The following is a 15279-nucleotide window of genomic DNA, read 5'->3' on the forward strand; positions in this document are numbered from 1 at the left end:
GGATGCCAGAAACAACCATTTAGCCTTCTTGGACTGTGATGTTACGATTGGAGAGAACAGGCAGCTCCAGACAGGGGTTTACAGAAAACCAACTCACACTGACCAATATCTGCTCTTTGGCTCAAACCACCCCCTTGAACACAAGCTCGGGGTAATCAGGACGCTTCAACATAGAGCCCTACAGGTGCCCACAACTGCAGAGGGAAGGGCTAAAGAACAACAACTTGTCCGGAAAGCCCTCACAGTATGTGGGTACCCACGATGGTCCCTGGACAAAGTGCAGAAGTCCCAGAGAACAAAGAGACCAGATAGACAGGAGACGGAGACAAGAAGAAGAGTGTCTCTCCCTTATTTAGCAGGAGTAGAGGAAAAACTACAGAGGATCTTCAGACAGCACAAAATCCCAGTTTACTTTAAACCGGTTAACACCTTGAGACAGAAATTAGTTCACCCTAAGGACAGGATCCCTAGTTACAAACAGAGCAATGTAGTGTATTCTATCAGATGTCAGGAAAACTGTAACGGACACTACATAGGTGAGACTAAGCAACCTTTACACAAAAGGCTATACCAGCACCGCAGAGAGGGCGCCAGTGGACCTCAGTCTGCAGTTCATCTCCACCTTAAAGACACTAACCACATGTTTGAGGACAAGGAAGTTAAAATATTAGCCAGAGAGAAGAAATGGTTTGAGAGAGGGGTCAAGGAGGCATTCTTTGTGAAACGTTTGAAACCCAGCCTTAACCGGGGAGGGGGTCTGAGACACGTTTTATCCCCTGTTTACAATGGGGTACTCTGATCAAAGCAGTTTCAGTCTTTTGTTCATGGAAATCAGTCATTCACGTCATCAGCAGAGTCGTCAAGGGAGCCATCAGGAGAGGGACAGCTGCCCTGTCATTAGGAGGGTGCTAATTAGAGCACAATAGGTGCTAATTAGAGCTATTGTTTAGTCAGTAGCCTATAGCAGTCTGCCTCTCGGTGGGAGGGGTCTGGTTAGGTTTAAAACTCCAGCTTTTGTGACTTCTTGATTATTCTTCTCTACAAGAGTCAAGACAGAAGTCAGACCACCAGAGCAAGAATTTTAGCTGAGGAAGCTTCTGCGATTTGAAGCGAAATGTCCTTGCGTCAAGCAACCCAGTCCAGTTGAAGATTCAAGCTTCTCTACTATGGAAACCACCTGGACAACTGAGAGCCTACACACAAACATAACAAGTGATATAAACTGTGTGGAGGATCAGGATGAAAGGGGTCTCTCTCCAAGCCATTCATTAGTGGGCTCTCATACCTCTGAGGCAGAATCCCTGCCGCAAACCGGACCTGGACTATCCTTTGTCAAGCAAGCTGTTCAGTTGGCTTTATCCAGGCTTGGGGTCGATAATCCCCCTGCGGAAACCACTGCTTCAAGTGCCTTTTTCAAAGTCACTCAGAAGCCTGAGTTCAATGTTCCAGTTTCGCAACCATATATGGAGAAGCTCCACCGATGTTGGGCAGACCCCAAATCATTGACCCATCTATCGCAGGAATGCAGAGCCCTTAGCTCTATGTGTGATTCGGCGCAGTATGGTCTGAACCGTATGCCGCCATTGACAGCATTATTGCGAACCTGGTTGTGGCTCCGGCTGATGCTGCTCGGCTGGACGCCCACTGCCTACGACCTCAGTGTAGGGTCACTGATGACCTCCTCACCAAAAGCTATGACATAGCTGCTTGCATTGGTCGCCTAGGCAACTCACTGTCCCATTTAGCCCTTGCCCTCTCAAAGTCTTTGAGGGAGGCAGAGGTTGATGATGCTACTCAAAGTCTTAGACTGCCCCTCCCTGAGCCTGGTTCTGCTGGAGGTTTCTTCCTGTTAAAAGGGAGTTTTTCCTTCCCACTGTAGCCAAGTGCTTGCTCACAGGGGGTCGTTTTGACCGTTGGGGTTTTACATAATTATTGTATGGCCTTGCCTTACAATATAAAGCGCCTTGGGGCAACTGTTTGTTGTGATTTGGCGCTATATAAAAAAATTGATTGATTGATTGATAGTGATGCCTCACTCCAAACCTTTGCTTATACGTCCAGAGAGCTTGGCAGACTGATGTCAACCATTACTATCACTAGACATCAGGTGTGGCTTGCGCAGTCCCCCCTGTACGAATCCTGCAGAGGCACACTCCATTCACTGCCGGTTCTTCCAGGCCAAGTATTTGGACCTGGAACCCAACAAACTTTGGAGCGTGCTGTTGAGGCTAGTAAATCTCGGCGACAGTTTGTTGACCTACACCAGTCTTCCAGGCGTCAGCCAGTCAGACATGCTACAGCTTTTCACTCTACACCAGGCTCCCGCCTACTCCCAGAGCTGCATGTGCTTTCGCAGTTTTGGGCCAGCTCTCCCAGCGGCCTGCCTTTCGGGAGCCTATGGACAGACCCCCGAGAACTGAACGGTTTCATAGAGCTTCCAGTACCCGCGCCCAGAGGTCCTCAGGGATACGAGGCAGAGGTGGTCGGGTCTGACTGCCAACGTTTGGCTCTCAGCCGTTTTTCACGAAATCATCTCAGTCACTGGGAGGCTCAAGTTCAAGACCCATGGGTCATTTCAACCTTGTTCGAGGGTTACAGAATTCAGTTAAGATGTCATCCTCCAAAGTTCAGTGGGGTGAGAATGACTGTTGTTTCCGACTCTGTGCAGTTTGCTGCCCTACAGCGGGAGATTTTGGAACACCTGGAGAAGGGGGCCATAGAGCCAGTTCACAGTTCAGACCAGCTCAGGGGTTCTATTCAAATTACTTCCTTGTTCCAAAGAAGGATGGCGGCTTTCGTCCTATCCTCGATCTCCGACATCTGAATCATTATCTCAAGGTGCTGCAGTTTCACATGCTCCGCACAGTAGACATCCTTCAAGCTATCACACCAGGAGACTGGTTCACAAGTGTCGACTTAAAGGACGCCTATTTCCATGTGCCAGTGGCGCCTCATCACAGGCAGTTTCTCCGCTTTGCTTTCGAGGGTCAGGCATACCAATTCAGGGTGCTTCCTTTCGGCCTCTCTCTCGCCCCTCGTACATTTACCAGATGTATGGCTGCTGCATTAGCCCAACTGCAAGCTCTTGGATTAAGAATCCTGCCCTACTTAGACGATTGGCTTGTCTGCTCTGACTCAGGAGCAGGCACACAACGACACAGCTCTTCTACTGAACCATGTCTTTCAGTTAGGACTCACAGTGAACTTTGCAAAGAGTTCTCTTGTTCCCAGTCAACAAACGACCTTCATCGGCATTGCCATCAACTCCCTGACTATGACTGCATCGCTATCCCCGCAGAGAGTGAAGGATGTAATTTGTCTCGTCTCACACATTCAACAGGCTGTGACGCTGCCTTTTGGTCTGCTGCTCCGGTTGATGGGCAAATTACACTGCAATGTCGCTAGCGGTACCTTTGGGACTTCTGTTCTTGCATCCCCTACAGATATGGATCAACAACCTAGGCCTCAACTCAAAGTTGCATCAGCACAGGCTTGTACGACTCCCCAACCAATGCCTTCTGCACCTCAGACCCTAGGGGAAGGTGGACTTCATCTGCAAGGGTGTCCCTCTAGGCTCCGTCCCTTCTCGTTGAGAGGTGGATGTTACAGATGCATCACTCAAAGGTTGGGGGGCCGTGTGGAATCACAGGATGGTGAGGGGTGTCTGGAGTCCTCAGGAGAGACTTCAACACATAAACATGCTGGAGCTTCGCGCTGTGCGACTGGCTCTCAAGCATTTCCTCCCGGCCCAGAGACGAAGACATGTTCTTGTCCGGTCGGACAACACGTCCACAGTCTATCACATAAACCATCAGGGGGCACCAGGTCTAATCACTCATTGGCAGAAACTCGGAGGCTTCTCTTATGGGTGGTGCCTCACCTTCAAAGTGTCAGAGCAGTTCATCTGCCCGGCATACAGAACAGCACTGCAGATTTACTCTCCAGACAGAAACCACCACAGGGAGAGTGGAGACTGAACCCAATTGTGGTCAAGATGAAAGTGCTGATCTTAAATGGGTGTCAGACTGCCTTTCTACTTGCACTATCTTTGGCTAAGCGGGTGGGAGAGCTCCATGCCCTATCAGTCGCTGAGGACTGTTTGCGATGGAATTCTGACGGGACGGATCTGGGGTTATGCTGTGGCCTAATCAGTCCTTTTTACCCAAGAGAATTTCAACCTTTCATATTAACCAGCCAGTTTCCTTGGCTGTGTATGCCCTGCATTCTGATCAAGGATTATCTGTTTCAGGTTCCCTGTGTCCTGTCCGAATGTTGAAGCAGTACATTAGTGCGACTGCTGGGATCCGGAAAACGGATGCCCTGTTTGTGTGTTACGGTGATCACAAAAGAGGCTGTGCTGTCTCAAAGCAGCAACTCTCACATTGGTTCGTGGATGCCATTTTACAAGTATACAGGTCACCAGAGGGGTGTCCACCTCCTGGGCTGCACTGAGAGGTGTCCCTTTGAGTGATATTTGTGCTGCTGCTACGTGGGCTTCGTCCTGTACCTTTGCCCGCTATTACAGACTGAATGTGGCTGCTCCTCCTGCGGTGACTTCGGCGGGGTTGTCTGCCTCCACTCTCCATTGCTGATGCGAAGTGAGTGTGACTCTTCGTGACCTTGTTGGTATTAAGTCATCCAGGTGCTAAAGCACCGCCCTCTGGCAGTCAGGAGGAATGAAACAGAATGAAAGTTACAAATGTAACTGGTTCTATGAATTCCGGATGACCGCCAGAGTTGCTTGTCACTCAGAGTCCTGCGAGTTTAGCATGGCGGCTTCTTGTGTCTCTCCCGCACTTTTCGGCTCTGGGTGTGAAATGTTTAGTTATTAGCTTATTCGTAGCTTTGGAGGCCAGGCTGGGCGAATTGGAGACTCGGCTCTGCACCGTGGAAAATTCTACAGCTAGCCAGGCCCCTGTAGTCGGTGCGGACCAAGGTAGCTTAGCCGCCGTTAGTTTCCCTCTGGCAGATCCCGAGCAGCCGGGAAAGCAGGCTGACTGGGTGACTGTGAGGAGGAAGCGTAGCCCTAAACAGAAGCCCCGTGTACACCGCCAACCCGTTCACAACCCGCCAACCCGTTTTTCCCCACTCGGCGACACACCCGCCGAGGATCAAACTCTGGTTATTGGTGACTCTGTTTTGAGAAATGTGAAGTTAGTGACACCAGCAACCATAGTCAACTGTCTTCCGGGGGCCAGAGCAGGCAACACTGAAGTAAAATTGAAACTGCTGGCTAAGGCTAAGCGTAAACTTGGTAAGATTGTAATTCACGTCGGCAGTAATGACACCCGGTTACGCCAATCGGAGGTCACTAAAATTAACATTGAATCGGTGTGTAACTTTGCAAAAACAATGTCGGACTCTGTAGTGTTCTCTGGGCCCCCCCCCAATCGGACCAGGAGTGACATGTTTAGCCGCATGTTCTCCTTGAATTGCTGGCTGTCTGAGTGGTGTCCAAAAAATTAGGTGGGCTTCATAGATAATTGGCAAAGCTTCTGGGGAAAACCTGGTCTTGTTAGGAGAGACGGCATCCATCCCACTTTGGATGGAGCAGCTCTCATTTCTAGAAATCTTCTTAGAAATTTTCTTAAATCCTCCAAACTGTGACTATCCAGGGTTGGGACCAGGAAGCAGAGTTGTAGTCTTACACACCTCTCTGCAGCTTCTCTCCCCCTGCCATCCCCTCATTACCCCATCCCCGTAGAGATGGTGCCTGCTCCCAGACCACCAACAACCAGCAAAAATCTATTTAAGCATAAAAATTCAAAAAGAAAAAATAATATAGCACCTTCAACTGCACCACAGACTAAAACAGTTAAATGTGGTCTATTAAACATTAGGTCTCTCTCTTCTAAGTCCCTGTTAGTAAATGATATAATAATTGATCAACATATTGATTTATTCTGCCTTACAGAAACCTGGTTACAGCAGGATGAATATGTTAGTTTAAATGAGTCAACACCCCGAGTCACACTAACTGCCAGAACGCTCGTAGCACGGGCCGAGGCGGAGGATTAGCAGCAATCTTCCATTCCAGCTTATTAATTAATCAAAAACCCAGACAGAGCTTTAATTCATTTGAAAGCTTGACTCTTAGTATTGTCCATCCAAATTGGAAGTCCCAAAAACCAGTTTTATTTGTTGTTATCTATCGTCCTCCTGGTCGTTACTGAGTTTCTCTGTGAACTTTCAGAACTTTTGTCTGACTTAGTGCTTAGCTCAGATAAGATAATTATAGTGGGCGATTTTAACATCCACACAGATGCTGAGAATGACAGCCTCAACACTGCATTTAATCTATTATTAGACTCAATTGGCTTTGCTCAAAATGTAAATGAATCCACCCACCATTTTAATCATATCTTAGATCTTGTTCTGACTTATGGTATGGAAATTGAAGACTTAACAGTATTCCCTGAAAACTCCCTTCTGTCTGATCATTTCTTAATAACATTTACATTTACTCTGATGGACTACCCAGCAGTGGGGAATAAGTTTCATTACACTAGAAGTCTTTCAGAAAGCGCTGTAACTAGGTTTAAGGATATGATTCCTTCTTTATGTTCTCTAATGCCATATACCAACACAGTGCAGAGTAGCTACCTAAACTCTGTAAGTGAGATAGAGTATCTCGTCAATAGTTTTACATCCTCATTGAAGACAACTTTGGATGCTGTAGCTCCTCTGAAAAAGAGAGCTTTAAATCAGAAGTGCCTGACTCCGTGGTATAACTCACAAACAGCTTAAAGCAGATAACCCGTAAGTTGGAGAGGAAATGGCGTCTCATTAATTTAGAAGATCTTCACTTAGCCTGGAAAAAGAGTCTGTTGCTCTATAAAAAAGCCCTCCGTAAAGCTAGGACATCTTACTACTCATCACTAATTGAAGAAAATAAGAACCCCAGGTTTCTTTTCAGCACTGTAGCCAGGCTGACAAAGAGTCAGAGCTCTATTGAGCCGAGTATTCCTTTAACTTTAACTAGTAATGACTTCATGACTTTCTTTGCTAATAAAATTTTAACTATTAGAGAAAAAATTACTCATAACCATCCCAAAGACGTATCGTTATCTTTGGCTGCTTTCAGTGATGCCGGTATTTGGTTAGACTCTTTCTCTCAGATTGTTCTGAGTTATTTTCATTAGTTACTTCATCCAAACCATCAACATGTCTATTAGACCCCATTCCTACCAGGCTGCTCAAGGAAGCCCTACCATTAATTAATGCTTCGATCTTAAATATGATCAATCTATCTTTATTAGTTGGCTATGTACCACAGGCTTTTAAGGTGGCAGTAATTAAACCATTACTTAAAAAGCCATCACTTGACCCAGCTATCTTAGTTAATTATAGGCCAATCTCCAACCTTCCTTTTCTCTCAAAAATTCTTGAAAGGGTAGTTGTAAAACAGCTAACTGATCATCTGCAGAGGAATGGTCTATTTGAAGAGTTTCAGTCAGGTTTTAGAATTCATCATAGTACAGAAACAGCATTAGTGAAGGTTACAAATGATCTTCTTATGGCCTCAGACAGTGGACTCATCTCTGTGCTTGTTCTGTTAGACCTCAGTGCTGCTTTTGATACTGTTGACCATAAAATTTTATTACAGAGATTAGAGCATGCCATAGGTATTAAAGGCACTGTGGTGGTTTGAATCATATTTATCTAATACATTACAATTTGTTCATGTAAATGGGGAATCTTCTTCACAGACTAAGGTTAATTATGGAGTTCCACAAGGTTCTGTGCTAGGACCAATTTTATTCACTTTATACATGCTTCCCTTAGGCAGTATTATTAGACGGCATTGCTTAAATTTTCATTGTTACGCAGATGATACCCAGCTTTATCTATCCATGAAGCCAGAGGACACACACCAATTAGCTAAACTGCAGGATTGTCTTACAGACATAAAGACATGGATGACCTCTAATTTCCTGATTTTAAACTCAGATAAAACTGAAGTTATTGCACTTGGCCCCACAAATCTTAGAAACATGGTGTCTAACCAGATCCTTACTCTGGATGGCATTACCCTGACCTCTAGTAATACTGTGAGAAATCTTGGAGTCATTTTTGATCAGGATATGTCATTCAAAGCGCATATTAAACAAATATGTAGGACTGCTTTTTTGCATTTACGCAATATCTCTAAAATTAGAAAGGTCTTGTCTCAGAGTGATGCTGAAAAACTAATTCATGCATTTATTTCCTCTAGGCTGGACTATTGTAATTCATTATTATCAGGTTGTCCTAAAAGTTCCCTGAAAAGCCTTCAGTTAATTCAAAATGCTGCAGCTAGAGTACTAATGGGGACTAGAAGGAGAGAGCATATCTCACCCATATTGGCCTCTCTTCATTGGCTTCCTGTTAATTCTAGAATAGAATTTAAAATTCTTCTTCTTACTTATAAGGTTTTGAATAATCAGGTCCCATCTTATCTTAGGGACCTCATAGTACCATATCACCCCAATAGAGCGCTTCGCTCTCAGACTGCAGGCTTACTTGTAGTTCCTAGGGTTTGTAAGAGTAGAATGGGGGGCAGAGCCTTCAGCTTTCAGGCTCCTCTCCTGTGGAACCAGCTCCCAATTCGGGGAGACAGACACCCTCTCTACTTTTAAGATTAGGCTTAAAACTTTCCTTTTTGCTAAAGCTTATAGTTAGGGCTGGATCAGGTGACCCTGAACCATCCCTTAGTTATGCTGCTATAGACTTAGACTGCTGGGGGGTTCCCATGATGCACCCAGTGTTTCTTTCTCTTTTTGCTCTGTATGCACCACTCTGCATTTAATCATTAGTGACTGATCTCTGCTCCCCTCCACAGCATGTCTTTTTCTTGGTTCTCTCCCTCAGCCCCAACCAGTCCCAGCAGAAGACTGCCCCTCCCTGAGCCTGGTTCTGCTGGAGGTTTCTTCCTGTTAAAAGGGAGTTTTTCCTTCCCACTGTCGCCAAGTGCTTGCTCACAGGGGGTCGTTTTGACCATTGGGGTTTTTACGTAATTATTGTATGGCCTTGCCTTACAATATAAAGCGCCTTGGGGCAACTGTTTGTTGTGATTTGGCGCTATATAAATAAAATTGATTGATTGATTGACTGGTAAAAAAAAAAAATCTTGAATAATCCCGAATAGTGCCGAACATGTCCCCACAGTGAACACAGCTTTTGATTTGATCCCACAACGCACCACGCAGGTGGATCAAAACAAACATAGCGTTAGTTCAGTCGAGTCGATGATCATGGCATCCAGGAAAAAAGTTGTGCAAGGAAAATTGGGGGCTTATTTCAGCAAGAAACGGTGAGTGGTTTATAGTTTTCAGTGTGTTTGAAAGGCATTCTATGATGACTGAAATTACATTTTTACGGTGGTTTTCCTACCATACATGTCAACCTATACGGATTGTCTGAAAATTATACAGATTTTTCAGAGTTTCAGAGTCATACGGACGTACAAATAAAGTCTTACGAATAGTCAGGGTTTGGTCTGCAGTGGGTCTGTAATCAACAGTTTCTGCAGCGCAACTCCATTTTGAAGCGTGAACCATTGAAGCAATGCTTTGATCCACTAGCTCGTTGGTTCTTTGACTCGCTGCCCTTCAGAAATAGCAAATCCGCTTCTTAACCCCTCTCAAAGCCTTTAAAATACCGTGAGTCACTTTTGTGCGGATTGAAGTCACTAACTGGGACTCTTGTCTTGATGCAGTCAAGAAACGAGAATCGTCCTCCGGTCCGTTGGCACAGCTCCAAACGCTGCGCGGCTCTTTGCTGAGACAGAGTCCGGTCGGTATTAATAACTTCAAAATGAATTGCCGCTTTAAATAAAATGACACCTCTTACAAACGTAATACAGACGTGCAGCACAGCAGCTGCAAGAGCTCAGCTCAGATATATGAAAAGACATTCATGCCAATAATGTCTGAAAGGAAATGCTTTTTACAAAAACTACAGATTTTGTTTATTCCTATTTATGTCCAGAGATCAAGGATCCACCATGTCCATTTTGTTATAGTGTTGTTTTTTAGGACATCATATTTATACAAATAAGAAGTGTTCACTATGGTCCATGAAGTATAATAAATATATTAAAAGTGTATGTTGAACATGAATAAAAGGATGAAGATTACTGAATAACAAGACGCGTACGATTTTTATTTTATCAATGGGCAAAAATGCATCTGTCAGATTTTCACTCTGGATCCAGCCCTGTGTCACCTCTCTGTTTGAGCCGTGACCGCGGCACATGAAGAAGACTTTTGCCTGAGGACATGAGGGACATGAGGCTGCTGGATGGACAAGGTCAGAAATACAGTCAGGGCCCAGCCCATGAAGAGCCTTAAAAAATGAATAAAACGTTAAACGGAATTCTAAAAATAACAGGGAGCCAGTGTAAAGAGAAACTATCTCCACCTTCCCACAGATTCTATCTCTCTGCTGCAGCCAGGTGAAACATGGGCATCCTCTTGGCCTTCTCCAGCAGCTGTGATCATCAACACTGAGGCACCTATGTGCTGGATCATACAGCAAGAAATGTGCCACATGGCCAAAACAACACAACTGACACTCCCCAACAATCCAAGTGATATGACTCATTTGAATCTCCCAAAGTAACCTTCTTTTGACAAAGACTGCAGCAGTACACGAGGATCTTCGGAGGAGACGGACTGCCACAGACAACTATTAATAGCCTTTCACTGATTTGTGTCCAAGTCTCACAACCATACAGTAAGACAGGAAGCATCAGGACCCTTTAGACTTTGGGTCTACTGCAAAGAGAGAAACATCTCGATCTGTCAACCTCATTACTTCATAAACTCTTCCCAAGCGTTTCCCAATCTCAAATTCAGACGATCCAGAGAAATGAGCTAAAGTTAATATATAGTTATATAGTTATTCAACACTTTTGTCGCATACAGATATATTTCTGATGGATGAGCCCAGGAAGTCAATGAAATCGTAGATCTCAGTCTTGATCCAGGATAATCACAAACCCAGACAGTACTCGGTCAGCCTTACACGGAACATTATTATCTGGTATTTTATTTGGTTGTAGCCTGTTGTGTAATTTTGTGGTGCTGGCACTCTGGCGTTGCCGTCCTGGTTGTCCTTCAGGTTATCTGTCAAGCAGCAAAATCTCTGTCTCTGAATATTGACAGTTCTGTGTTGTGGTTTTGTTTTATTTGTTAGTATGGCCGCAAGAATCAGTCACTCCACTGACTCTGGTCAGCTTGAAGGTTCTTCCTATGAACAAAAAAATGCTGAAGGGAGTTCTTCCTAACCACAATCCCTAATGTTCTTGCTCATGGGGTGGGTAAGGTTATAACCTTGCTCGTGTGTATCACCATGAGGCAATTTCTGGTGTGATTTGGTGATGCATAAATAAACTGAATTGAAGGTGGAACCTGCTAAAAATCCAAGAAAACAACAGTTTCACATAGGAACGATTAATTTAGTTGTTACACATTTTTGTCTGAAATGTCATCAGCAAGGACAAAGTCTCCTGTGGGAATACAAAGATTTGTGTTCCTTAAAAAAAGCAACAGCAACAAAAAGCCCTGCTTCAAAAAAGGCCACTACACATAGCTTTCAGTTGAAAATTTATGCTTACATACAAGTGTGAATTTAAGCACTGCATTAGTCTCCCTTTCGCCTCACACACACACACACACACACACACACACACACACACACACACACACACACACACACACAGCAAGACTTATTTGAAGATTATATGGACGTTAGAAGACAATACTCACACTTGAGTTTTGAAGTCCTGGGTGGGGTCACTAGGAGCTTCATCAAATATTTTGTCTATATCAGAAACATACCTGAAATGCATTAAAAAAAAGTGTATGAATCATTAACTGGAACAACAACAACAAAAAATCACCTCAAAAATTCTCTTTTTTTAGATGCATATTAAAAAAATAAAAATTAAAAAAATTAAAAATATCCACACAACACCAAAAGGATGTCAGTTAAAATCCTGCTGCAAGGAAGCCAAACTTCATAGAAGCATGTTCACTGCAGTGTATAGTAAGGAATATGTTTTTGTAAAGATTGGTATCAGCTATTTTTACCTTTGAAAAATCTGCATCATCCCAGCAGCCATTTCTAAAAGCATAAAACCATATTTTATATTTGCTGCAATATTTATGTAGTGCTGTAAAAAAAAAAAAAAATCCATGAGTGCAGCAGGATCCAAGATGTTAACTTTTCTTCCCCCTTTTCCTTTCAGGTAAGTACAGAGCAAACCAGCATAAGGCAGCAGATTCTGTGTGCAGCATGTGTGGGGGAGCTGTGTTTCAGCTATTTTTTCCATACTCCTCTTTTTCTCATCTTATGTGGCAGTATAATGAACTTTTACATTTATTTTGAAAGCTGTTTTTTTGACTGAGCATTTAAATTGGACTTTATAGTGTGTGTCTGTGTGCTCGTGTATTATCCAGATATGTCACACACAGCTCTGTGAGCATTCGGTAAATCTGCAGAGCAAGCTTTCTTGGTACAGCAGTCATGTGACTTTTTCAATTGCTGACATTTTTTATTTTTTTTTTTACTGTTTTTGTATTCACTGCCACTTCTTTGCCAATCATAGAAAGTTAGTAAAATGAGAAATTATTTAATGTAATGTGAAAATGACTTGTTTACATTTCTCTTCTGCCTGCGCATGACAGACATGAATGAGCACAGAGCGGCACACATTTCTTCAGATAAAACTGACCACAGCGGTACAGATAATCAGAGCTGTCTGCAGTGACTGTGGGCAGAGCAGTGGAATTTCTGTGCACACTCCACCTGAGTCAATTCACACATGGTCGAGATCGATACATCACTTGAGCACTGGCTCAATCCTCCCACAAACCCAAGGATTTTCACAGATTCACAACGAAATGAAACACCTGTATGCCCCGCCAAACACTTAAATTCTAGGGTTTATTAATGTCACCTTTGAATCTTTTATCTTCAGTGACCAAGCGCCAAAAGACTAACCCTAACACTTGGCTTGACACAACAACTGATGGCACATAGCAGGAAGATCACAGCAGCAAATCATTTCTTGAAAACAATCTGAAAGTTGCCAATGCACACAACTGTAGTAGATGAGACTCCTGCTGGCCATGGGCATAATTTGTAAACGCTGCCTGAATGCTCACTGTAAAATTCATGTGAAAAAAATAGTCACAAAAATTGCAAGAGTGTGAAATTATTAAAAGCACAAGGTCTGTACGGGAAAATATCATCCCGAGGTGTTGACAGTATTGGCCTCGCTAAGGGCCCCTTCAAACACCACAAATGAAGCCAAATGGCACACGGAGGAGGAATCGCATGCCATTTGTGAAAAATCGGAGCCGCCTCTAACACCTCATACACCTGCCGCCACAACCATTTGCGCACACCAGCGGCTGAAAGACAGAGTGCCCTGTGTAAGTGCCTATTCCAGGGGTGGGCAACTTGTTCTAGAAAGAGCCAAGAGGGTGCAGGTTTTCTTTGCAGCCACTGACTCCACCAGGTGATTTCAGTGATTAATATCACTTTGAGTAGATGGAATCAGTTAATCACTGAAATCACCTGGTGGAGTCAGTGGCTGCAAAGAAAACCTGCACCCTCTTGGCCCTTTCTGGAACATGTTGCCCACCCCTGGCCTATTCGAACCCTCTCTAGGCAGGTATCGGTCAAATTCCAGGTGTCACACACGAACATCCAATACCACTCACAGAGCACTTATGAAATGTGGGGCCATTCGCACAGCCAGCACAAAAATAGAGACCACACAACCACTTTCGAGCTGGCTGTGAAATTTGTCTAACTGCCTCACAAGTGTGGCGCTGCCAAGCAACACACACGTGGTGTGCCACAGTGTCGGCTCCCCCCTCAACACGTGGTGTGTGTGTGTTTGCGTCTCGCGCTCTCCCCCCGCAACACATATGGTGTGTGTTTCGCGGTCCACCCCAATACATGTGGTGTGCGGGGGGGAGCACACTTGCATGAAATGCTGATATGTATGTACAGATGGGAACTGGCCAGCCACATCTGAGCACACACAGCACGGCAAGGTGCCTCTCAGCTGATCGCTGACTAGAGACTCTCTGACAGCTGGATATGACGGCTCATTGCACACGACCTGTTACATTAAAAACACAGAGACCACTGCCAGGATAGGTATAGGTACTACAATAACTACATACACAATTACATGCTAAATAACTCAAATGAATGACCACATAACACAGAAACAGAGAGTGACACATTGGTCTGTGCGCTGAAGGGACAGGGGGCATGTCTGCCAACAGCAGCAGCTGTTGAGATCTCTGGTCCTGGACATCACAGCTGGAGAACACATACCGTGTTCCGAAAGACATGACCTTACAACTGTCCACCGTGACGCGCATGTGTGTGCCTGCTGTCCTCATGTGGAAATACATAAAAACATATATCGCTTTGAAGACGGGCTGGAGTGAGCGCACGGAGCACACACTGACAGGCTGTCCCAGGTGAAACAGACCGTCAGATCATGTGAACATGCAGCAGGCGATATGAATGTCACATCACCAACCTGAACTATGTTCCACATGACGTGGGCCCAACCCTACACGCACGTCCTGTGAGCGGCACGCCGCATGACAGACACCATGAATTCAAGTGGGAGAGTTTGTATGATGAGCACTCTGTGAAAAAGTGGGTACTGACTTGCTCTGGAAGTCAGGAATCGTGAAGAGCACTTGCATGACAGAATTGAGGTAGCAGCTGTTGCCCAGGTTCTTCATGCCTGTCAGGCCAAGGCCAAATAGAGGCCGTAATGTGGTTCCTGATTCCTGGATCACCTCCCACTCCCCCACACGCTGGTTCACAGCAATTTCCAACTCTGTCATTGTCCGTTCAGTCTGAAAGGTTGCAAAAAAACAAAACAAGTGAATAGTCAGAGAAGGAAACTAGTAAACAAATTTAATTAGGGCAGCCTTCACTCTACAGCTGTGTCCCAATTCAGGGACTGCACCCTTCCAAGGGCCGTCAGCCGCATATGTCACAGTGGTGCGACTAGGGTCTCTTTTCAAAGGCTCCTTGACATGCAGCCCCCCCCCCTCCACCGAAATGAAGGAAACACCAGGTATATTCTTCGTGGCACAAACAATCTCATGAGTCACTGCATGATTTCCGTCCCCTCCAGAAAACAAAATCATTGATAACATTAAAAAGGGTGTGTTGAAGTGGGAGCCTTGGGCTTATATGTATCATTTGAAGTAAGTAATGTTTGTAAATTAAATAAGTACTAAAAAAATGATT

At 44.6% G+C, this 15279-nt stretch overlaps 1 protein-coding gene across 5 annotated transcripts in view; it reads right to left on the reverse strand.

The window, feature by feature from the left end:
* Positions 1-15279, reverse strand: part of usp5 (ubiquitin specific peptidase 5 (isopeptidase T)) — a 57588-nt gene that overhangs the window by 29106 nt on the left and 13203 nt on the right. For all 5 annotated transcript variants that reach the window (XM_034174464.1, XM_034174462.1, XM_034174463.1 and 2 more), the window contains exons 8-9: positions 14686-14879; positions 11751-11822 (exon numbers count right to left, since the gene is read on the reverse strand). In XM_034174464.1, coding sequence (XP_034030355.1) covers positions 11751-11822; positions 14686-14879 — 266 coding nt within the window. The remainder of the gene's footprint in view (positions 1-11750; positions 11823-14685; positions 14880-15279) is intronic.

Source organism: Thalassophryne amazonica, chromosome 7, assembly GCF_902500255.1.
Source record: "Thalassophryne amazonica chromosome 7, fThaAma1.1, whole genome shotgun sequence".
In the NCBI taxonomy this organism is placed as follows: Eukaryota; Metazoa; Chordata; class Actinopteri; order Batrachoidiformes; family Batrachoididae; genus Thalassophryne; species Thalassophryne amazonica.